Raw genomic sequence first — 24714 nt, 5'->3', positions numbered from 1 at the left:
TGATCTGAAGTGTGATCTGATCAGAGTCCTATACAACAGAATGATAACTCTTTTATCTCTGCTGGTCAGTGTCCTTCTCATTATTGCAGCAATCCTCTGTGTTACCTTCACTACCTTTGCAACATGTCCCCTAAATTTCAGGTTTCTATCAATCATCAACCCCAAATCTCTTGTCTCCCCTACTTCCCCCAGTATAGCTCCTCCAATAGAGTATGCAGCTTGCTTCCCATTGATGTGTCCAAAACCTCAAGACCTTACATTTTTCTGCATTAAACCAACATTCCCATTCATTTGCCCATCTGTCTAGCTTATTCAAATCCTCTTGCAGGGCTACCACATCTGCACTATTACTAATAACCCTTCCCAGTTTCACATCATCTGCAAACAACTGACTATCCCCTTGCAATCCACTGACAATGTAATTGATATAAAGGTTAAACAGTATAGGTCCCAGTACTGAGCCCTGTGGGACCCTGCTTGTAACCCTCTGTCTCCTTGAAACTGCTCCACCATACACAACTCTGATACCTATCAGACAACCAATCCTGAATCCAGTTGATCAACCTGACATACAGACCCCTGTGCTGCAACTTAAATATCAGCTTATCATGTGGCACCCTGTCAAATGCCTTTGCTAAATCCAAGAAAATGGCAGTATATTCCTTTCCCTCATCTACTGCTCTTGTAACTTTATTATAAAAGGCTAGCATATTACTAAAACAAGAGCACCCCTTTACAAGTCCCTGTTGACTCTCACAGATAACATTACCCTCATCTTCCCAACCTGTATATGGTCCCTTACTAATTTCTCCAAGATCTTAACAACTACTGATGACACACAAACTGGCCTATAATTAGACACTTCCATTCTGCTACCGCCCTTATGCAATGACACTATCTTACCTTCCTTCCATTCCAAGGGCATCTTTCCCATAGCCAGACTTTCAGCCAGGTCAAAGGAACTGTCAGTTCTTTAGCACATTCACTGAAAACTCGTGGTGAAATACCATCCAGTCCCACAGCTTTACTGACATGCAGAGTACTCAGCATCTGGAACACACTCCTCCTGTACCTCTAAACCTCGAACATGCCCTATCCCTCTAGGATTAAAATTTACTCATCCAGGATGAAATACTCCAATAAAGTGTTCATTGAACAATTCCAGTATGTCCTCTGCACCAGTCACTCTATTCTCATTTTTATCCCACAATATCAATCTTCCACTGTCATTTCTCCTCCTACTGGCCACATAGCTAAAAAATTCCCTAGGATTATCTTTGGATCTTAGGACCAATCTCTTCTCATATTCTAGTTTTGCCTTCCTTGCCATACTACTAGTCACTCTTCTGGCCTGTGTCTTATATTCTTCATGCATCTTCTCTTCACCTGTCTCCTTATATCTCTTCCACAGCCTCTTTTTCACATGCAATTCCTGTTTAATATTGTTTGTCATTCACTTTACTCCAAATTGTGTCTTCTTCTTCACAGTTTACTATTGCTGCTAACAAATATTCCATCACAATTTCCCATGCACTACCATGTCATCGAATCTAAATTCGATATTCCTAACAGAACGTTAACTTTCCAAAGTACACTATATACAATTCCTCCCATTACAAGAGCAATATGTGCATTTGTAAGAAATGACATTCCATGTCAGACAATATTGAGCACAATCTTTACTGTTTGATCTGCTCTGCCTCAAAATTTTCATACCAAACTTTGTTGATTTCTCTATTATTCTTGAAATTCTGACTTCCAATTATGCTGGTAGGGAAGATGCTGAGGTATTTACTGTTAATAAAATCCAACATAATCTTTCTACCGCCCCAACAAAATATCACATAATCGTCACTATTCCTTACAAAACTGACCTTTTCTTAAGAAGCTCTACTTAAAAATATACACTGCAGATGGTTCTCCTCTTGGTAACTCAAATGATAATCTCATCTGAGATGGAACACCTTTCATTAAGGGTATGAAATGTTATGACACTGTAACTTCTACTCCTTACGAATTCTTACTTGAACAAAAGATATTGGATAGTGGTCAGGAACAAAATTACTGACCACTATACAAGTCTTCCAAAACAGTGTGCCTTCAAGCCTCTTGGTGAGGCCACTGGCTACAACTTTTGCTTTTCCATGTTGCAGTACAATGATAATATCACCCAAACACAAGGCTAACCCATTGGCATCATTCTCCTCCTTCAACTTTTGTCCCAATGAAACAAGGGATAAGTATCCCCACTATACCAAGAACTGCCTCCTCTAGTCTTTCAACACCTATCCTATTTTGGCATTAAAAAAAAAGTGATAGCAGCCAACACACAACTTACTGTCTGATTGGTCTCAGTTCATTTCTATCAAAAATCATCAATAACCAATGTCTTTGCCACCTGGGGGCCCACCAGCTAATTAGTTAATGACAGTATAGATTGTCAAAATCCACCTCTGGACAAATTTATATGGTCATTTCTTCTAGGCATTTGATCAGTTATGGCACAAAGGCCTAATCACCAACCTACCATCTTGTGGTCTGCTTTCTACCCTTTGCAACTGGATTGCCAGCTTCCCTTCTGCTTACACTACATGTTATGGGACAGACTGGTTCCTCTTCTATTATTCGTTCAGTTGGAATGAATTTATGATTGAAGGAGGTAAATTTGAGGTGGCTGAAAGTTATAATTTATTGGGGTCCAGAATAAGAAATGATTGTTAATGTGAAGATGAAATTAAAAGAAGGATAACTATTGGGAGAAAAGCTATGTTAAATCTGATAAAACTCTGAAAGACAAGAGATGTTAGTAAGGCCATGAAAGTTAGAATTATTAAAGCAATGGTATTTCCAGTAGTGATATATGGATGTAGATGAGAATCCTATTAAAAATCCCATGGACTGCAGGAATGACTGATAATAAGGTTTTAGAGAATATAAAAAGATCAAATACTCTAAGCAGGCAATAATTGCAGATGAATCATTGGAAAGGGCAGTTGCTGGGAAATGAGGAAATGAGAAAGTGAATACAACAAAAGAATTGAATGGACAACATAAATGAACTTACCAACATTAGATCTGCTGAAAGAAAAGATAAGAGACCAAGTGAAATGGAGAACCTTTGTACACAGGAACACTAAGAGTTGGAAATTGACTATTGATGGCTTCCTCTGTGATAGGATGGCACATAACAATTGCTTGTGAGATTATGGTATTATCATGTCACTTGTTGCATATACATATTCAAATTATTTTCTTGTATTGCAGTTTTTGTGTTAATGAAAATATAATTATCTAATACAAGAGTACATTATTTTTTAAATCCACAGCCAGTGCTACTGAAAGCATGAGCGCTTATTTCCAATATAGCATTAATTTTAAATATAAATAGTAAGATAGACTAAGCCACATGCAATATATTTCTAGTACTTTTATCTTCTAGTTTGTTGTTAATCCAAAAAAAAAAGAGAAATTATGAATATATGCAAAAGTTTAAAATAACAATACAGATAGAAAATTTATTATCATTATTATTCCGTGACACCTCCAGGGAGTCCAAGTGCAGGACTCATAGTGGGAGGGCACACTACTCCACCCAGAACTCACTGTTCTCCCAACTTAATCCACCAACTACAACACTACTACCATTAACACATAAGGACATCTACTATCTACCACCACAAATAGTAGTTTTGTCTGTAAATTGTGTGTGTTCTCATGACTAATTTGCTTGCACATGGGATGAAAAACCCTACCACCTCTGTATGAGATTGGCTAACTCACTTTCAATTGAAAAAGCCCATATAATGATTCATCTCTCTCTCTCATGAGAATCAAAGGGTACAATGTCCTGTTGTTCTTCCAAGCATTACGGAGGCGATATATTTTATGTGAAAAAATAATCTCAAAATAATTTTATTTTTTGTTAATTTTGTGTAATTAGTACTCTTAACTAAAGATGGATTTTTCCTTCACAAGGAATTGTATTCTAGATAATCATGAAACAATTACGTTTCTATCAGTGGCGACTCATACATAAGCAATGTGACACTGCAGCACCCCCAAGGAAAAAATGAAAAAAATTAAATTTTGTTTGTGTTTATAAATAATAACAATGCTTACAGCATTATATAAATGCAATACAACATGTTAAAGGTTACAGCTTATGTTTTGACACTGATTGAATAGTTAATAATTGGAATTATTCGATTAATGCTTTAGATTACGAAACAAATGCACTGCAATTTAACGCAGTGTCGGAATTATCACATTCAGCCAATTGCAACTAGACTCGCCGATATTCGCTTGCACTTCTCATTACACGTGACAAGTGATTCCGAACACTGCTCGTTTGGGCAGTGTATCGTATGCTTGTGGGTGTTATTTCTGTGAGATACGAAACTTTTATTATTGGTGTGTGGTGAACTATTTTTTATAAATCTTATTTTATTTTGTTAAAATAACATAATTATTTATTTATTTATTATAGATACAAGGCTGAATTATGACGAGTGTCACTGTTGAAAATATGAAAAGAATTTTACTTTTTCAGTTATCATTACACGAAACAAATGCACTGCGATCTAATGCAGTGTGAGAATTATCGCACCAATTGCAGCTAGACTCGCCGATATTCATTTATGCTTATCATTGCATGTGCAGGGTATCGTATGCTTGTGCGTGTTATTTCTGTGAGATACGAAACTTTTATTATTGGTGTTTGTTCATGGTGAGGGTGAAATATTTTTAATAAAGCAATTTTTTATATGTAAATTTATTTATTAATAAATTGGTTACTGATTAGGAAAAAAATAATTTTTTTATTTTTTTTATTTTGTATATGCAGTACCCCACTTAAAATTTTCACCGGCCGCCACTGGTTTCTATCAAATTAATTGCATATGTCCACATTTTAAAGAGATCAGTTCTAAATTATAGTTTTGTTTATTGTTTATTCATAATCCTAGTTAAAAAAATACTTCACAGATTGATTGCTTAGTTTCTGTACTTATACATCTTTTCTTCTATAGCAGTGTTTCTCAACCTGTGGTCTGCGACGGTGGGACAGGTGGTCTGCAGGCAGATTTAAATTAATTAAACAAATATATATTTCTTAATTATCCAAACAAAACAAATTAAAATTGAATAAGTAAGTAAAAATTATTAAAATCAAATGGAGACAAAAAAAACCAACAAATAGCATCAGAATGTTCAAAGGCGGAAGCAATAAAACTATATTGTTGTTCATTTTGATGAATAATAAAAGAGGGGTTAAATGAACAACAATATAGTTTTATTGCTTCCGCCTTCTTGTTTTTTTGTCAGATTTGAAGTGAACATATGTATACGCATTTCAACCAATTGCTTGTTGTTTATTGATTTTTATTATTGAAGGTTTCCTTCCTTCATCCAAGGCTCAGTATATCTTCAGATGTGCTAAGTGATACTTGGACAAAGTATGTCCTGAGTTAACCCCAGTATTTATATATATTTCAGAAACGTTTTTTAATAATGGAAAAGTGGCTTAGAACTAGGACTTTGAAAAAAAAAAAGCAAATGAAATAGGTGATGCTAACCCTAATTGTGATACACATGTTGTAACGGCAAGTAAATCAGGAACTATTTTCCCCTCTTTCCACCCCTTTGGGACTGACCCAGACCCGAGGCTCAAATTAAACAAAATGGTCAAGGGCACTGACAATTCTTTAGCTGCTTCACGTATGACACGAGCTGGTATACTATCCAATCCACAGATGTATTGACATTGAGGTTCTGTAATAGACTATTTATCTCTACTTCATTCATTACAATTCTAGTATAAGCTGTTGGTTCTTCCATTCCTGTAATATCACCACCTGGATGATATACTCTTGCAAAGTGCTCACTCAATAATTCCACTATATCGACTGATTCGGTTACCTCCCTACCCTCAGCAATTTTTAAAATCATTCTGCCATAAACATTTTTCCTTTTACTTGCAACATATTGAAAAAACTGTTTGGGATTCTCTTTGGCCTGCATGGCCAATATTCTTTCATAATCCGCTTTTGCTTTTCTTACCACCCTTGTTACTTTTCTGGCCTGAGCTTAATACTGTTCCTGAACCTGCTGGTCACTTTTCTCCTTAAATTCCTCCACAATTGTTTCTTTTTTTTTGCAGCTCAAGCTTAATGGTGTTATTCATCCATTTAACTCCTACTTGATTTATTATTCGGACTCTTGGTATACAGTCAAACATTGCCTCCTGCAAACACTTCTTAAACCACCTCCCATGTACTATCAACATCCAGCCCTTGCAGTTTTACATGCCATGGCACTGCGTAAAGCACACTCTTAAGCTTGTCATACTTACCAGCCCTGTAATTCCACATGTACCCTGTCTTAATTGTAAATTCCACTCCTTTAGCCACCTCCCAAGTCATGACCTTATGATCACTCTCACCAATTGGTGGCAACATGGTCATGTTCGTTATTATAGCCACATTCTCAGATGCGATTACTAGGTCAAGCACTCTCTGCCCCCCTAGTATTTTCCATTACATGCTGTCGCAGATAGTTGTCCCTTAATAACTGCATAAATAAAATCCAATTCCTTCCTCCCATGTGCCCTCTCCTCCTTCCAGTCAATGTTACCATAATTGAAATCTCCCATAATAATTACCCTTCTTCCACTCATTTCTTCTATTTGTCTATGCATACTATCCCCACCATCTATTCCATCTCCTGGTCTATAGCAGCACCCAGTTGTATATTTTGTTCTGCTAGCCTCTATCTCATACCAAATAGCCTCAAATGTGCTCTTTTCTTTATCCTGCAGTTCAACTTCTATACTCCTTGACTGCAACTCATCAGCTATCATCAATAACACTTCCCCCCTTTTTTTTTATTCTCTCTGTCACTCCTGAACACGCTATACCCATCACATTCAATCCCACTAGCTTTATCATCTTCTGTCAGCCATGTTTCACTAATACCAACAACCTGTGGCCTGGAAGCCAATCAAGGCCAAAAACTCCTCCTCCTTGTTCCTAATACTCCTGGCATTAGTGTACATGAATTGCAGAAGCCCGTTAGTCCCATTCCTACTTTGATGCCTTATACTAACTATCCCATTCTGATTTGTTGTCCTTCGTACTCGCTCGGGCATATTATACTCATTCATACACTCAACTGCCTCCCTAAAGTCTGCATATCTACTCCCCCCCCCCCTAATAAATCTAGTTTCCCTGAGTCTGTACATCCACTTCATTCATCAACACTTTTTCAAGCCTCCGTACACCAAATCCATTCAAATGTAAACCATCCATCTTATATAAATCCTTTTGCCATATTATTTTGCTTATGTAATAATGTGACAGCTGAGTTGGATACAGGCAAATGGCTATGTGATCATACTCCTGGATTTTGCAAAGGCATTGACAGAATGCTACATGGAACTCTGTTACACAAATTAAAACAAACGGGGATGGATATGAAACTTCCTATATGGCTGATGGACAGATGCCAAAAAAAAGTAGTATACTGAGGAGCAGAATCCCAGAGAAAGCAGGTGACTAGAGGTGCTTCAAGGATCTGTACTAGGATGACTACTGTTTAATTTGTACACAAATGAATATAGGGAATAATTCAAAGAGAAATATTTAGTTGTCTGCTGATGATGCAAAGTTGGGTAGGGTCGTAGTTCATCAAGACAATGGAGAGCTTGCAGAATGATTTAAATAGGATGAAAGTATGGGAAAAGATAATGGCTATCAGTTTAATGTGGAGAAATGACTAGTTATACATTTTGGAATAAACAGATATCTAAGCTGTGTACTGCATTGATAGAACTGTATTCCATTAAATAGATGAGGATAGGGATTTGGGGAGGGGGGGGGAGTTGAAGTTTGTAGGGCATACTGCTAAGGTTGACAAGGTAGCTCACAAGATTAGTTGGCCATTCAAGAAGACACTAACAAGCAGAGATAAGGAAGTTGTCATTCCTCTTTATAAGACCTTGATACAAGGTTTGTGGGTTGCAAAAGTTGGCTGATAAGTGAAAAAGAAGGAATACAGCAGCATATGGTTAGGGGGACAGAACAAGCTGTCATCCCTGGATGTTGAGTAAAAGTCTAGTTAATAAGGGTGTAAGGACAGGATTTTTCACTTGGAGAGTGGTGAATGAATGGAATGGATGCCAAAGTCAGTTATAAATATCTGTTAATCGGTTCAAGGAGAGGCGCCACAGATATTGTACGGATAGTTTGGGTCTCACATGATGAGTCTTTAGACTCCACTGAAGTGCCTGTACAATAATAATAATTTACCTGGGAAAGTTCTATAAAATTCAAATTGTCAATCAATTGCTGAAAAACAAAATGAAAAAACATAATTTTTGTCAAAATTTAGGATTAGGCATATATATTATTATTATGTGACACCTCCAGGGAGTCCAAAGACTCATTGAGGAGGACACCTACTCTACAGCTCTCTGTCTCCACCACTCAATCCACCAGCTACAACTAATTGCAACTACTATAACGTCATCTGCTGCCCTCCACCACCACTAGTATTTCCACAGTCAATCACAAACATCCCTGCCCACGGTGGGATTCGAAACTAGCCATTTGGCTGGAGAGTGGATATGCTAACCGCTTGGCCAACCAGACTGGCATATATATATATATATATATATATTATTATTATTATTATTATTATTAGACACCTCGATGAGTCTTTGGATTCAGGGAGTCCAAAGACTCATCGAGGAAAGGTACCTGCTCTATAGCTCTGTCTCCATCACTGACAGCAACTACACCAATGCCATCTACTGCCGACCGCCGCCACTAGTATTTCTTCAAAGAAAATCACAGACATCCATGCCCACGGTGGGATTCGAACCTGCAGCCCTTTGGCTGGAGAGTGGATAAGCTAACCACTCGGCCAGCCAACACACACACACACACACAGAGTGTGTGTGTGTGTGTGTTTATTTATTTATTTTTGTCTCTATAATTAAAGAAAAAGCTTCTTAAAGCTTCAGAACATGTTTTCAAAAAAGTTATTTGATGAATATTTTGCAAAGTAGGCAAATAATGTTGGCAATTTTGATTCCTGAGTGCTGCTGCTGCAGATTACATAAATAGTCTTTCTTTTTTAGAATCTGTAGTGGCACCCAGAAATCAACCAAATTTAAAAGTATGAGTACAAACCTCCCAAAATTTGGGAGGTTCACTCATATACATTTAAATTTGGTTAGATATTGCAGAGTTAGAATAAACTCTGCAGTATAGTGCAGAGTTTCTAATGTTCTATTTCTGTGGGTATATCCTATGCCACGTACAAACACCCACAGAGACAGGACATTAGAGTCATAGCTACATGTTTCACTGAGTATTGTATTGCCTTTGTGCATGTGTTACAAGTGTACATTGTACAGATACACAATGATACTATTGGACTCTGCTATGGCATTTGATAGGATATCATATGAAAGGCTGTTGTATAAACTAGAGAATATACAAGGATAGTCTGAAAAGTTCTCGGCCTCAACCATAGATGGCAACACTATTAGCAAGATTTTTTTTTTCCAAGTTGGTCCATCTTTCATCTGTCTGAAGCAAAAGTGTTATCTGTATCCCATTGAAATGGATAAAATTGAGTATCGTGTAGTTATAAAATTCTTTGTAAAAGAAGGTTTAACAACAAAAGAAATTCATTCAGAGTTCATAAAAATTTATGGGCACTCTTTTTCTTTGTCTTCTACAATTAAGAAATGAGCTACCGAGTTTAAACGTGGTCATACCAGCCTTGAAGATGATCCGTGTGAAGGATGTCCAAAAAGTTTAATAACACCAGAAATCATTGATCAAGTGCATGATATGGTATTGCGAGTTAAAGTGCGTGAAATTGCTGAGACTATAAACATTTTAAAAGAACGTATAAGATATGAATGATTGGAATGCCTTGCCTGAGAGTGTGGTGTCTGCAGAGAATTTGAGTGTGTTTAAAGCACGGTATGATAAGCTGGGTGTATGATAAAAGGACCTCCTAGATGAGTCTTTGATTCCACTTTGATGCACCTGTCCACGTTGCATTGTCCTGATGAAAGATGTTTTGGTAATGGGAAAATTAAGGGATCTGCACTATGAATTGTTGGAACATTCACCCTATTCCCCAGATATGGCTCCCTCTGACTTCTATCTCTTCCCAAAACTTAAACTTTCCTCGCTGGTCAGTGATTTTCTTTGAATCAAGAGGTAATTGCAGCTGTAGAGGGGTATTTTGCAGATCTTACTGAGAACCACTACAGGGATGGGATAATGGCACTGTAGTATCAATGGAATAAATGTATTAGTCCTAAGGGAGATTATGTTGAAAAATAAGAATAAATTTGAAATTATAAATTCGTTTTTTCATTGTTTGGCTGAGAACTTTTCAGACCACCCATGTATATATATATATATATATATATATATATATACAGGAATACCTTGTATAGTGCGGTTTGAACAACATGGTCTAATGCAGTTTTTATTATTACACTAACATTGTCAACACTGACTGGCAACTCCCGGGTGCCGCAAGTGACAGTCGAGAGCCACGTTTATGCAGTAGTTATTCGATTGGCTCTCACGAAGACACGTTCTTTCCCCGCAGCATTTTATTATTTACGTTAATATTTTTTATTATTTAAGTATAAGACACTGTTGGAGTAACAAAAAAACACAAGTGGTTGACATTAGAGAAGAAACTTGAAATTATAAAATGTCACGAGAATGGCGCTTCGTTTGCTAAAATAGCACGTGAGAATTCAATGAATGAGTCATCTGTGCGAACAATTATTCAGAGCAAAGAAAAAATTAAACAACATGGAATGAGCACCGCTTCTTATATGTCAAAAGCGATCATGAGAAATCGATCTTCTACAATGAAAAATATGGAACGCCTTCTAATGATCTGGATTGAAGATTGTAATCAGAAAAACATTCCTTTGAGGCAAATGGTAATCCAGGCAAAAGCAACAAGTATGTATGACAAAATAAAAGAAAATGAAAGCAAAAATGAAGGAGGTACAACCAGTGAAACTTTTATAGCAAGTTGCGGGCGGTTCTACAATTTCAAAAAGCGTATGGGACTCCATAACGTAAGAATCCAAGGTGAAAGCGAAAGTGCTGACACTAAAACTGCAGAATTATTTCCCAATGAATTGAAGGAGCCTACTGAGAAAGAAGGCTACACAGATGATCAAATTTTTAACACTGATGAGACTGGCTTGTTCAGAAAAAGAATGCCATCGTGCACATTTCTAGCAGAGAAGGAAAAAACACAAGCTGAGTATAAAGTGTCAAAAGACCGATTGACACGTTTACTAGAAGGTAATGCATCAGGTGATTTAAAATTGAAGCCACTGTTAATGTACAGAGTGGAAAACCCAAGAGCTCTTAAGGACTTTACAAAAAACAATTTACCTGTTCGTTGGCATTCGAATAAAAAAGCGTGGGTGACTCTTTCAATTTTCGAAGACTGATTTAAAACTTGTGTTTGCCCTGAAGTTAAAAGCTATTGTAAAAAGAATGATATTCCTTTCAAAATTTTGCTTTTATTAGACAATGCGCCAGGCCATCCAACTCTGTTGACTGACTTAGATGAAAATGTCAAGATTCATTTTTTCCCTCGAAACATAACATCAATTCTGCAGCTGATGGATCAAGGCGTTATCTCCACTTTCGAGGCTTACTATTTAAGACGAACTTTTGCTCGATCTATAAAAGCTGCAGCAGAAGAAGATTCTTGGACTTTGAGTGAATTTTGGAAGAAATTTAACATAAAAGATGCCATTCAAAATATTTATGAATCTTGGCAAGAGGCGACTCAAAGCAACATGAGAGCCGTATGGCATAATATCTTGCCGCATTGTTCAAAGGACTTTGTTGTCTTTGCAACATAGAATGATGAAATCTCAACAGAAATTGTGCAGATGGGCAAAGATCTTGGTTTTACAAGTTTAGATTGTAACAATGTGAATGAATGTATTGATTCTCATTCAAATGATCTGGATGATGAAACCATTTTGGAGTTGGAACAACAATGAGCCTATCAAGCAGATGAAGACGAAGATGACCCCACTGATGTCATGGTTGAAGAATTTTCCTTTTCGGACCTTTCAACTTTTATGAGAAAAATCGACGAAGCTTCCGACTTTCTCATAAATGTCGACCGAGTTTGGAAAGAAGCATCAAAGTGAGACAAAGTCTCAATAATGCCATCAAATGCTACAGAGATCTAGTACTTGAAGAGACAAGGATGGTTCAACGAACACTAAAAGACTACTTCAGTAAAAAGTAAAATTACTGTACGCTAAAATTGAAGCAATATTTGTTTTGTTTTCTACAACTTTTATATAATTTTAAAAGGATTTTATTTGTTATTTAGTTATTATTAGTTATTTTATCGGTTAATAAAAATAACTTTTTTTTTCATTTTTAAACATTTTTATTATCCTAAATTTTTTTAATAAACAAATTAAATTGAAAACCTTTATAAATAGACCTCGAACAACGCGGTTTTGCATAGCGCGGACTCTTCTTGGAACCAATTAACCACGCTATACAAGGTATTTCTGTATATATAATTTTTTTTTTCAAACAAAGAAAAGTTGAATACCCAAGTTCTGATTCTGAAAATGTGCAACCTAAGATAAAATATATTTACTAATAGCATTCCTTTGTGGTTCACCAAGAAAATCTCATAGCCTGTTGATCTAGATGATGATGTGTTTGTTAATTTGATCCCATGGTGCAAACACATTAGATACATTTTTTGCAAATTTTGGGTCTTGTACAAACAGCAATCATAACATCATCCAGCCCAAGTGTTGAGGAGAAATGATGGAAAAAGGTATCCTCTAGATAGATTTTAAATAATAATTACCAAGGATGGCAATAAAGGACTCACTCTTTCTATGATTGTACCCTCAAGTCTGTTTATAGATGGTATTAAATTCAAATATCTTCACATGATATCAGTGAAGAGAGAGTCAAAGCTGACAAAATATCATTGATCTTTTATATAAATCAAGTGGATATTAAATCCAGCATTATTTCATTAGGAAATATCGTTGATCTTTTCCTGAAATTATGGATTTGATAATTAATAAATGATCTGATATGTACTTTTAACAGACAGGATAGAAATTTTTTCCTCAAGAGAGGTATGATCAAGATAGAGATAGAGTGTGTTTTTAAGGGCAACTGCAAAATTTCTCTTTGAAAACCCTCCTACTGATAAATAGGTAGTGAATATTTTTGTGTTGCCATTGATTGACAGAGGCTCGATGCTAACTAAAGGACATGATTTTGCAGTTGTTCCTTAAACCATTTCATATGTAGATTTTATGCTGCATAATCTTGAGAGTAACTGTATAAACTTTTTCTGAAAGCAGGGTTTATGTTGCTCCTGATTTCCAAACAATAAAAAAAATAGCAAAACTTATTAATTAATGGAGCTACTCTGCTGTCTAACCAGAGGCTATACCTAATAAGTTTTGATATAAGTTGCTGCTTTTTTTATTTAAAGCCAAACAACCTTTTCTAATTTATCTATGACTGAAGAAAAGCTATAGTGGTAATAGATAAAGGCAGTTAATTATAAAAGGAAGATGGGCCTCCTTTTACAAGATAGATCAACACATCAAGAAAAACAACTCTACCAAAATGTAGATTAGGAAGTGGAATAAGTTTTGAGAGACCACATTAGGATGTGGTCTCTCAAATATGCTGTGAACACTGGACAGTCCAGATCGTTTATCAAAAATTCTATGCATTTTCTAGCAAAGATGAAATATATTTCCTCATAAAATGCTGATATTTTCATTAACTTTGACACCATCTAGATGTCAGAAGATATTTGAATTTGTAATACAACTCGGAATATTTTAGATGGAAAAATACTATTTATATACGTATTGAGGGTATACAACCAGAGAGGCCCCTCTGTCCCCACCCTTGCTAATTATTATTTAAACCATCTAGAGGATGCTTTGTTTTCCACCACTCATCTTCAATTCTCCTTTAGGGCATGCTGTATAAATGAAATATTTGCATTTTGATCTTATTTTGAAAATGAACTAATTATCATCCTACATCAAATTCAATAGGGCTACATACATAAGGATAATCTCTTTACTGGGAATTATTCTAGGGTAAAGATATGTGCAATACATCTCTAATACAGAGACTTAGCCTCTTCTTTACCAAGACTGCATGGTGAAGAGTCACATCCTTCCAGAGGTGCCCCCATTTTCACAGAACAAGTGCAGATCTAGACTGTTGAAAAATATTCCAGAGGAAGGCAATGGCAAACCACCTTTGTACCCTGCCAAGAGCATTCTATGAACATGCAAAAAATGAGAAAGTACGATATGGGTGCTGGATGGTAAGACCCTGGGCCTGAAGGCATCCAGCATGCAACTGGAGAAGAACAGAGGGCTTTCACAAGTAGAACTAGTTTTTATGATGTGTCCAGGTCAAACCCGGAAGGAAGCTTGGTCACGGATGTTGCTGGTTGGAAAAGGGATGCTCCCTGTTTCACAAGAAACCACAGGATTGGAACTTGGAATGTTAGAAGTATGAACCAAGGTAAGCTGGAAATAATAAAGATGGAAATGGAGCACAAGAAGCTGGATATATTGGGAATAAATGAACTTAGATGGACAGGAATGGGCCATTTTCAGTCAGGGGACTGTATGGTGTATTACTCAGGACATGAGACAAGTCGTAAAAATGGAGTATCTTTCTTACTCAGGAAAAAGATGGCTAGATATATATTAGGTTATAATCCAGTGAGTGACAGAATCATTTCTCTCAGAATGAGTCGACATCCAATGAATATGACCATCATTCAGGTTTATTCACCCACTACAGAGGCACCAGAAGAAGACATTGAAGAATTTTATGGCAAGTTACAAGAAGTGATAGATGCAACACCAAAGTGCGATTTATGGCTACTTATTGGAGATTGGAATGCAGAAGTGGGAGAGACTGAGGAACAAGGAATAACAGGTTGTTTTTGTTTAGGTATTCGTAACACTGCTGAGAAGAGATTAGTTGAGTTTTGTGCAGAGAACTGTTTGTTACTAACACCTGCTTTAAACAGCACAAAAGAAGATTGTATACACATGGATATCACCTGATGGACAATACAGAAATCAAATTGACTATATACTTAGACAAAGAAGATGGAGAAGTGTAATTGAGTCTGTCAAGACTTTTCCAGGCGCAGACTGTGGAAAAGATCATGAGTTATTAGTGGTACGATACATGTGAAATTACGGAAACTGAAAACAACACAAATGTCGATCAGATATGATCTTGGAAACATACCAGCTGAATACAATATTTGTATACAGAACAGATTCAACACATTCAATTTGTGTGAAAGAGAACCAGATGAACTATGGGAAGAGATTAAAGATATAATTAAAACAGAAGCAAAGAAGAATATTCCAACAGTTTGTAAGAAGAAGAAGTTTAAATGGCTGTCAGAAGATGCCATCAAAACTGCTCAGGGAAGGAGGAAAATGAAGGCCACAGGAAATTTGCATTTGAATGCAGAGTTTCAACGACAAGCCAGAAGAGACAAGGAAAAATACTTTAACCAGGAATGCCAACAAATAGAAGACCCAAACAAGAAAGGAAAAACAAGAGATCATTTCAAAAAGATCAGAGAACTAACAGGGAAGTTTAGTGCCAAGGTGACAATATTGAAAAGTAAACAAAGGATATCTTACAGAAGCTGCAGACATCAAAGAAAGATGGAAAGAGTATACAGAAGCCCTTTACAGAAATGACGCCAAAATTACTGAGAAATTTGAAGAGCAGGATTATACACAGGAGCCAGTACCACTGGAGAGTGAAGTGAGGTGGGCACTGCAACAGCTATCCAGTAAGGCATCAGGAGGAGATGAAATACCTATTGAGCTGCTCAAAGCCCTGGGAGAAGAGGCAGTTAAAATTTTAACAGTCTATGTCAGCGAATTTGGATCACAACTAAATGGCCTAAGGAATGGGAAAAAATCAGTTTATATACCTTTATTGAAGAAAGGCGATGCAAGAGAGTGCGAAAATTACAGAACTATAGCAATGATTTTTCATGCAAGTAAAGTCTTACTTAAAATCATTCAGAAAATACTGGAACCATTCATAAAGAGAGAAATGCCAGATGAACAGGCAGGATTTCGTAAAGGCAGAAGAACAAGAGATCAAATCGCCAATGTAAGATGAATAATAGAAAGAGCACAGGAATATCAAAATATGACCTTTGTTTTCTTGATTATAGCAAGGCTTTTGACTCTGTAGATCATGTGAAACTGTGGAATGTGTTAAGAACAATGGGAGTACCAGAGTATTTCATTATCCTTCTGAGGAATCTTTATTATGAACAAGAAGCTACTGTCCGAACAGATCTTGGAGAAACTGAGTATTTCACAATAGGTAAAGGGGTGTGACAAGGATGTATTTTATCTCCACCCCTGTTTAACTTGTACAGTGAATACATTTTAAGAATGGCAGGGCTGGAGGAGTCTTCAGTTGGAATTAAAATTGGTGGAAGAAATATTAATAATTTGAGGAACTTATTATGAAAGTTAAAGAAGAAAGTGCTAAATATGGTCTTAAACTTAACCTCAAAAAGACAAACGTTATGGCAACATGTGAACTTAATGATTTTGAAGTACAATAGATGGAGAGAAAATGGAAGCAGTTAACAATTTTGTGCTCCTAGGATCCCAAATTGAATAAGATGGTTATTGTACTGATTGAAGAAGTTAGAAGAAGATTATTACTCAGAAAGAAAGCAATGACAAATTTAAGCAAGATCTTTAAAGATAAAGATATTAGCCTCGCAACAAAAATCAGAATCATGAAAGCAATGATATTCCCTGTGGTACTGTATATGGATGTGAAAGTTCGACCGTGATTAAGAGTGAAAGAAAGAAGATAGATGTATTTAAATTATGGGTTTGGAGAAGCTTACTAAGAATACCATGGACTGTAAAGCAAACCAATAAATCAGTGATAGACAGAATAAAGCCAGATTGCTCCCTCGAAGCTATGATCATTGAGCAACAATTGTCATACTTCAGACATATGCGAGCAAATGACAGTCTGGAGAAGATGATGATGCTTGCTAAAGTTGATGGAAACAGGAGAAGAGGAAGACCAAGAATTAGATGGGTGGATGGAGTTAAACGAGCAACTGGAATGCACTTGGAAATTCTGAAAGATATGGCCAGGGACAGATCTGAATGGAGAATGTATGTTCATGGAATCACCAGGAGTCGAAAACGACTCGATGGAACATAACAAAAACAACAACACACATATTCAGTTTACTATGGAAAAGAAAAGTTATGGAAGTTTTCTTCTTGGACATTCTATTATCCATACAGCCTCTAGTATCTTATTAACCAGTGTATATCAGAAAATTGCCTTCGCTGGCAAATATGTACATCAAAGTTCTGCACACCATGCTGCTCAGAAAACTGGAGTTGTCAATTAACAAGCACATGCCATTTTTTGTTCTCCTTAGCTTGTCACAAAGCATTAATGGAATTCAATGGCTAAATCCATCATGTGTAACATATATCAGATTTTTATGCAATAAAGCTCAGAGTTCTGATCCTATACATTACAGGCAATTTTTTCTCATATATAATGTCCTCCCATCTAACAGATGATCTAAACAGCACAGTAGGAAATGAATGCCAGATACAGAAAATGTTTGAAAAAAAATGGAAGAAAATTAGGTGTCATAGCAAAATGATGGTGGATTTCTGTTCAGGACATAGACTCCATTATAAAGATATGTATAAATTCATATAGAGATAACACACAAGAAAGAAGTTAACTGTTGATTGACTCTGTTGCTGTTAATTTTATGCTGGTTGAGAATATAAGAGCATATAGATGATTTGAAAAAAAGTGATCACCATAAAAGGGAAAATATAATTCAAATATTACTGAAAAACAAAACAAAACAAGAACAACAACAAAAAGTAAAACATTTAAACAAGAACCAATGCTTAAGTGGTAAAATTTGAAGGATCCTGACAGGCATGTGGTGAGGTTGTTTGTGGGACAGGAAGACATAAATAGCAGTCCTGGGAAACAGTAAATCATCTGAAATGCTAGAAGAATGCAGAGAAAAAAAAATAATATAAACATAATGAAGGTAGCAAACTGTTCTGGAGGTTATTGAAGAAAAGCTTAGCAATGGAGAAGAGGTACTGTTAAAAGATTAGGTATGATAAAGATAATTTGTGGATGGGATTCATATAAAAAATTACTTTGAGAGATTGTTAAATGAGATAAAAGGCAGAACAATTGCAGGAAATATCCACAAGGAATATAGTCAGGAAGATGAATGTCATGTTCAAATATGGAAGTATAAATAAATGAAATGTTTTACAGTGACTATGTTTTCTGATGAGACCTTTATAATTATGAAGGTCTCATCAGAAATTTAAATCCTAGATGACTGTAGTAGAGTGAGTTTTAGTACCTATCTGTAAAATTGAAAATAAAATTCAATGTGGAGAATTACAGAGGAATTTCCCTACTAAGTTTAAATAAGAAATAATAGAATAAGAAAAGCTGGTATGGTAGAGAGCCAGCTGAATAAATTTATATGGAATGTGAGAGAAATCAACCAGAATGCTAAACAACTTATGGATTCTGAGAATTGGAGAGCTCCATAGCTTAGTCGGTATAGATGAAGTCCTTTAGACGGAAAGACCGGGGTTCAATTCCCATTCATGATGTGAGGAACCTTTATCTGGTCTCTTTCGACTAAAGGTGAGTTAGCTGTCTCATACAGAAGTAGAGGGTTTTTTCACCCAGAAAAAAACCTCTGAAACAGTGTATATCAGAACAGGCAAACCAGAACACACACACACATGGACTTAGTCATAGGATACATATCCTTAATCCCACATTAGGTGGGCTCAATCTCCATCTCCCCCCAATAAAGAGATGGGGGAGAGAGGGAAGAATCCCATATGAATAAATAAAATATGAGAGTTGGATATGAAATAAAGCAGCTCACTTGAGAATGCAAATATGAGAGTGCTAAGAAAAACTAAGAAGTGATCAAATAGCATCACTGGCAGAATCATGTTAAGGAAGAACTTAACATCAATCAGAACATTCAGGAACATAAGGTCACTTGAACAAAGCAGATGTTGAACCAGGATGAGATGGAAAAGACTCAGAGGAAGATCAAAATCTATATAATGATGCAATTAATAGTATATTGAAAGATTGAAGTCTAAGGTCTGATAAACTGGAAGAAATTGTTGATTATTCACAGTGCTTCATAACATCACCAAAAGGAAAAAAATATATAATTAATTTATTGGACTCATATTTTGCTGGTTTGCTACCTAGCATCTTCAGAAAACAAATTACAACTACAACAAGCACACAGCCCTCAAATTGTAACTGCAAAAAGAACTAATGTCCTAACATCATGCACTATAGGGCCAGGTAACCATAAAGTTAATTTTGAGAAGAGAGGCTATTTTGTTCTTAGAACTACTACCTCTCAGATCTTTGACAAATTAATGCAGTGCTTCACAACTGATGATGATTCTAAACATAATCTCTCAGACCAATAGCAACGTCTATGTGGTAAAGATGTCTTTTAGCATTTAATCATGTGTGATGATTGGGCACAGGACTCGTAGACCATCCAGAGCATGGTTTGCCAATCCTGACTTGCCACGTAGATGGTCACAGATGTAATTTTGTGTTTTTCAAGATGGATGTCAACTGATCAACCAGTCTATCCAAAGTTGGCTAAATGACTGATTGGAAAGTGACATGGAGATTATATATTTAGTGAAGTTAAGCTATAATTTTTAATGTACCACAAGCATAAGAGATGGGATTGGTTTTGCTGTTATCATATGTGTTGATTGCAGTATTTTATCTATTTTATAAGTGTTGTAGTCATTGGCTTAAAGAAGTGTTGCAAAGGTAACTGAGCTCAGTTTCAAGTGCTGTGTCATTTGAACAAATAGTTCTGGCTCTGTGTAAGTATTTTGAGGATGCTGTGATTGCTTATGTAAATGCCTTCCCATATATGTGGATTTTCTATAAATGGCAAAGGATAATGAACCATTAGGTAGGACATGCCTACCTAATGGTTCATTATCCTTTTCCATTTCACTAGATCCATGTCACTAGATGTCTAGAAAGGGGAGATGATTGTTACTCTCTTTTTCGGTTGTAAAGTTTATTTTTGGATGTTGGCTACTTACATGCACTAAACATGTATCTAGTTTCTAGGCCATAAGGCCAAATAGCAAACATGTCTTTTTATATAACATAACCAAATTATAGGGTTTAAGTGTGGCTGTGCTGTGTGCTTTGTTTTTTTTTAAAAATTCTAAATGCTAAAACCTTATCATATTAAGTTCCTCCTCCAGATACATGTGTTCCCAAAATTCACAAATTGTATACCCCATTCTTCGAACAGCTAATAAGACAGTGTGGCCTACAAACTGGCCAAACATTTATCCAACCCCCTCCAGACACACATGCATGCACAACTCTCCCTCATTTGTTAACACTTACTTCACTTTAAAACATTAATAAAGAATTTTCTTTGATCATCTTTCACATTACTTTATTGTTTGCCAATGTACCTTTGAGAGAAAACCCTGATCTTATTAAGCCACATTTCTCATCTGACATAACTGAATTATTCACCTTCACTATGTATTCTAGTTACTTTTCATGGAAAAGGAAAACATACAAACAGTTAGACAGGACTACAATGGGTTCTGCTCTTTCTCTCCCACTAGCCAATTTGTTTATGGAACATTTTGAAAACCAAGCACTTAACACAGCTAGACTTAAACCTATAATTTGGATACGCTATGAAAATAATGCATTTGATATTTGGTCTTATGGCTTAGAAACACTAAACAAAAAACTAAACAGCCAAAAATAAACATCACAACAGAAAGAGAAAGTAACAATTGTCTTCCTTTTCTAGACACACTAGTGACGTGCTTACCTAATGGCTCATTCTTCTTGTAGAAAGGCTTATACGTTGGTAACACATGATTATTAAATTATTTAAGGAATTTGCAACTTTCCTTAATACTTTCCTACCAATGGTTACAACCCCCAAAAAATCCAAAAAATTTAAAACCAGTTAACCACAAGTGCACCTGCCCACCCCACTATTTCTGAAGATTGCAACTGCAAATTCAGATGAATAAGCCTGTAGCAATTTGTATACCTGACAATTTTGAGTATAAAGTGGGTACACGTTCAAATTTTTGAATCACATGCGAAGAGGTCATACTTAACATACTCTAGATCAGAGAAAGTTGTAGAATGTTTTTTGGCTTGGTTATCAAGTAAATTATAATTGGATCCTTGAGTATAAGACTAAAACAAGAATTTCCAGTCTATTATAATTTACTTGTTTACCAAGTATGGTAATTTACTTGGTAACCAAGTAAAGCATAGTAGTGCTCAACAGGATAAAAGGTAAAAGTCTGTGGTTAGTGAATTGTGTTTGAAGGAAGCTCTTTTCGTGAAGGAATAAAGTTGCAAACTTGATGTCTTATAATGTCTCAAAGATATCATCTAGATTATTTTACGTGGGGAAGAATTATTGGAAAGCTTGAAGAAGGCCATAGAATTACTGTTATTGCCAGCGAGTTTGGAATCTCACAAAGCATTTCAAACCCATGGAATGCATTCCAGATGTTTGTTAAGAGTATACCCTCACTCTACCATGGAGCATGAAGACAGATTTTTAGTTATAACAGCAAAACATAATTGACACACCATGGCAGGTCAGCTTGCAAGTCAGATCCATTTATGCACAGGTACGTGGTTATCTTGACAAACGGTGGCAAGACATCTGTGACAAGTAGGCCTATACTCCCAAAGGCCTGTAGTCTACATCCCTTTATCCAAAGCTTATTGTAGAGCATGCTTTCAGTGATGTTGTATCCATAAAAATTGGACAAGACACCAATGGGCTAATGTACTCTTTACAGACGAGAGTCTTTTTACCCTTTCCTCTGATTCTAGATGACAACTAATCTGCTGTGAAAGTGGTGCCACTTACCATCTCAAGAATGTTCTTGAGATAGATAGATACAGCAGTACTTAGGGCATGGTGTGAAGAGGCATTATGCTTAAAAGATGCACCAAGCTACAAGTACTAGAAAAAAAGGAGTATGACCGGTGATTGTTCTGTGGTGCTGTAGGCAAAGAATTCATTTTTATGGATGACAATGCCACACCACATCTTACATGAGCAGTGGAGAGACTTCTGGAGACTGAGGATATTAATTAAATTGAGTAGCCAGCACGTTCCCCAGATCTCAACCCCATAAAACATGTTTGGGAAACAATAGGGAGATGCACTGCTGCTCGAAATTCCCCTCCAGAAAACAAACAAGGCCTTATCCTTGCTCTGAAGGAGGAGAGGGCCAATTTGCCTCAAGAACTCCTGAATCACTTGATTAAGTATGGTATGACATTGTGAACACAATGTTTTTTGCATAGTTTTTTTGTAAGCACTGTACATTAATTCCTTAACTACATCCTTAGGAAATGTATAACTTGGTGCTAAGCATAATATGATGTTGTGAGAGCTACATTGAAGTTCAGGGTGAACATATTCCGTACTGAAATGTCTCTCTGCATAGTTTTCTGTAAGCACTGGACATTAATTCCTTAATGCCAAAAACATTGAAATTTAATTTGTATCAAATTTATAACACATTTTTTTTGTAATATAAATTATTAGTATGCTGGCAATAAATTTATGTCCACATTTGGCTATACTCATTAAAATTTTTCATATAGAGATAAAAATGTAGTTTGTCATTAGCTTTTGGACACTAGTGTACAAGTAGCTTAGGCAAGAAGATACATGACATGCATACTTTGTTTTCTTATGCTTAGGTATAGGATTAAAATATAATGCACGGTTGGGAGGAAAGAACAAGAGTCACGTCTGGAAGTTGAGTAAAAGGCTGGTGGTTGGCTAAGTTTTTTTTGCTCAGAAAGTGGTAAATATGAGTGGGATTATTGCTCAAGATTTGTGAGTTGTTTTGTTGGGAAAGGAATTTAAGTAGAGAAATAATAGTTAGTGTGGGCTTTCCAGATGAGTCTTGGGACTCTGTGGAAGTTCAGTTGATGATGACAACGATGTGTAATGCACAGATAAATACAAATATAGCTTTGTATGAATAAATAGCTTACATTTGTACTTACCAAAGTAGATGTTTCACAAACAACACATCGACTAATATATTTTTCTATTTCTTTTCCTACAACAGGTGTCATAGACATTGGCATTGGTTCTGGTGTACTTAGCCAGTAACTGTAATCGTTCCTTGACGCCAAGTTGCATACATTATTCAGATTGCAGAACAAAAATGGCATTGTGCTAAATCTTCGTAAACAACTTCCAGGACCTCCTGTAAAAAATAAATAAATAAAATTACTACTATATGTATATTTGAACAATGAATAAAAACATGCATTGTCCAGAACAGTCATTAGTTTTTTCTGAATGAAATGACTAATTACATGGTTAAGAAATTAATAATAACTCACACTTTTAGAAGACAAAGCAGGCAATGCAATAAATTTAAGATTTCATATAACTAATAAAATAAAATTATATAAAACTAAATATCTTCTGAAAAATGCACAACAAGTAAAATGTAACTGAATAAGATTAAAGGAAAGAACATCTTTGAACCATTAAAAAAAAAAAAAACTTTACCTTTGAAAATTTAAAGTTGCTAAAGTCATCATCATCAAATTCCTGCCATGTACCCTCAAGGGTGCACAGGATATGACAGTACTACATGAAAAAATTACATCATTACTAACTTCCTATCTACAATTTTCCTTCAAATCAGTCTGTTACTTGTCAAGACTCCAATATTATCATTATCAGATCTTATATTTCTATCGTCTAAGGCACTTTGTACCGTATCAATCCACCTATATCTTGGTCTTCCTCTGGGTCGTTTTCCTGCCAACCTGGCAGAGAACACTTGTTTTGCTAATCTTTCCTCTCCCATTCTATTTAAGTGACCATACCACCTTAGATTAGCTCTGCTAATGCATTCCTGGATGCTGACAATGTCAAATTCTTTCCTATAGTCTAAAGTCACTTAGACTTTAGCAACTTTAAACAGTATTATTGTTTAAAACATAAGTGCCCTAGGAATCAAGTATTTTGCTACCCAGCTATAAAGCAATAATAGATGTTACCTTTGAAATTTAAAAAAAAAGTTCCAGTCACTTAGAGCTTATGAGGATAAAATCTTCATCATGATTAATAAGGCTGTGGGACATGATAATATATCACCACGTAATTTGAAGGAATGTGCCAGGGAATTGGCATCTTCCTTGACATATTTTTTTAATATAAGTCTTGCACTGGGTGGAGTTCCAAAGGAGTGGAAGTAAGGTAAGATTGTTTATTTTAAAACTTTATTCAATGTTGAATACTATAACTACCTATTCTTTTCCCTGATTGTTATTGCCTGAATATAACATTTGGTATTTGTTGGCAGTAAAATCTCACCTGTTTTTCACTTCTTTTCGGTAAAACCCATTATATCAATTTGGTACTTATCCAATTCTGTTATTTCCGTTTCTTTTCTGTGATGCTTGAGCTGTGCTG

General features: G+C 35.9%; 2 protein-coding genes across 3 annotated transcripts in view; one reads left to right on the top strand and one right to left on the bottom strand.

Moving 5' to 3' along the window:
• Positions 1–5137, top strand: part of Tcs4 (Threonyl-carbamoyl synthesis 4) — a 217885-nt gene extending 212748 nt beyond the window's left edge. Inside the window, exon 10 of one of the 2 annotated variants that reach the window (XR_016549260.1) lies at positions 5028–5137. The gene's annotated coding sequence lies outside the window, so the exon portion shown is untranslated. Of the gene's footprint in view, positions 1–4486; positions 4694–5027 lie in introns of those variants that run through there. The other variant, XR_016549259.1, reaches the window with a different exon arrangement.
• The window catches only part of LOC150100509 (uncharacterized), a 1094033-nt gene that overhangs the window by 5633 nt on the left and 1063686 nt on the right, over positions 1–24714 (bottom strand). The window contains exon 39 of the mRNA XM_090402670.1: positions 23286–23491. Coding sequence (XP_090258796.1) covers positions 23286–23491 — 206 coding nt within the window. The remainder of the gene's footprint in view (positions 1–23285; positions 23492–24714) is intronic.

Source organism: Typopeltis vanoorti, chromosome 13, assembly GCF_054136105.1.
Source record: "Typopeltis vanoorti isolate ZY-2024b chromosome 13, IOZ_Tvanoo_1.0, whole genome shotgun sequence".
NCBI classification, from domain to species: domain Eukaryota; kingdom Metazoa; phylum Arthropoda; class Arachnida; order Uropygi; family Thelyphonidae; genus Typopeltis; species Typopeltis vanoorti.
Note: the sequence above shows the minus strand (reverse complement) of the source record. Positions and strands in the feature narration are given on the sequence as shown.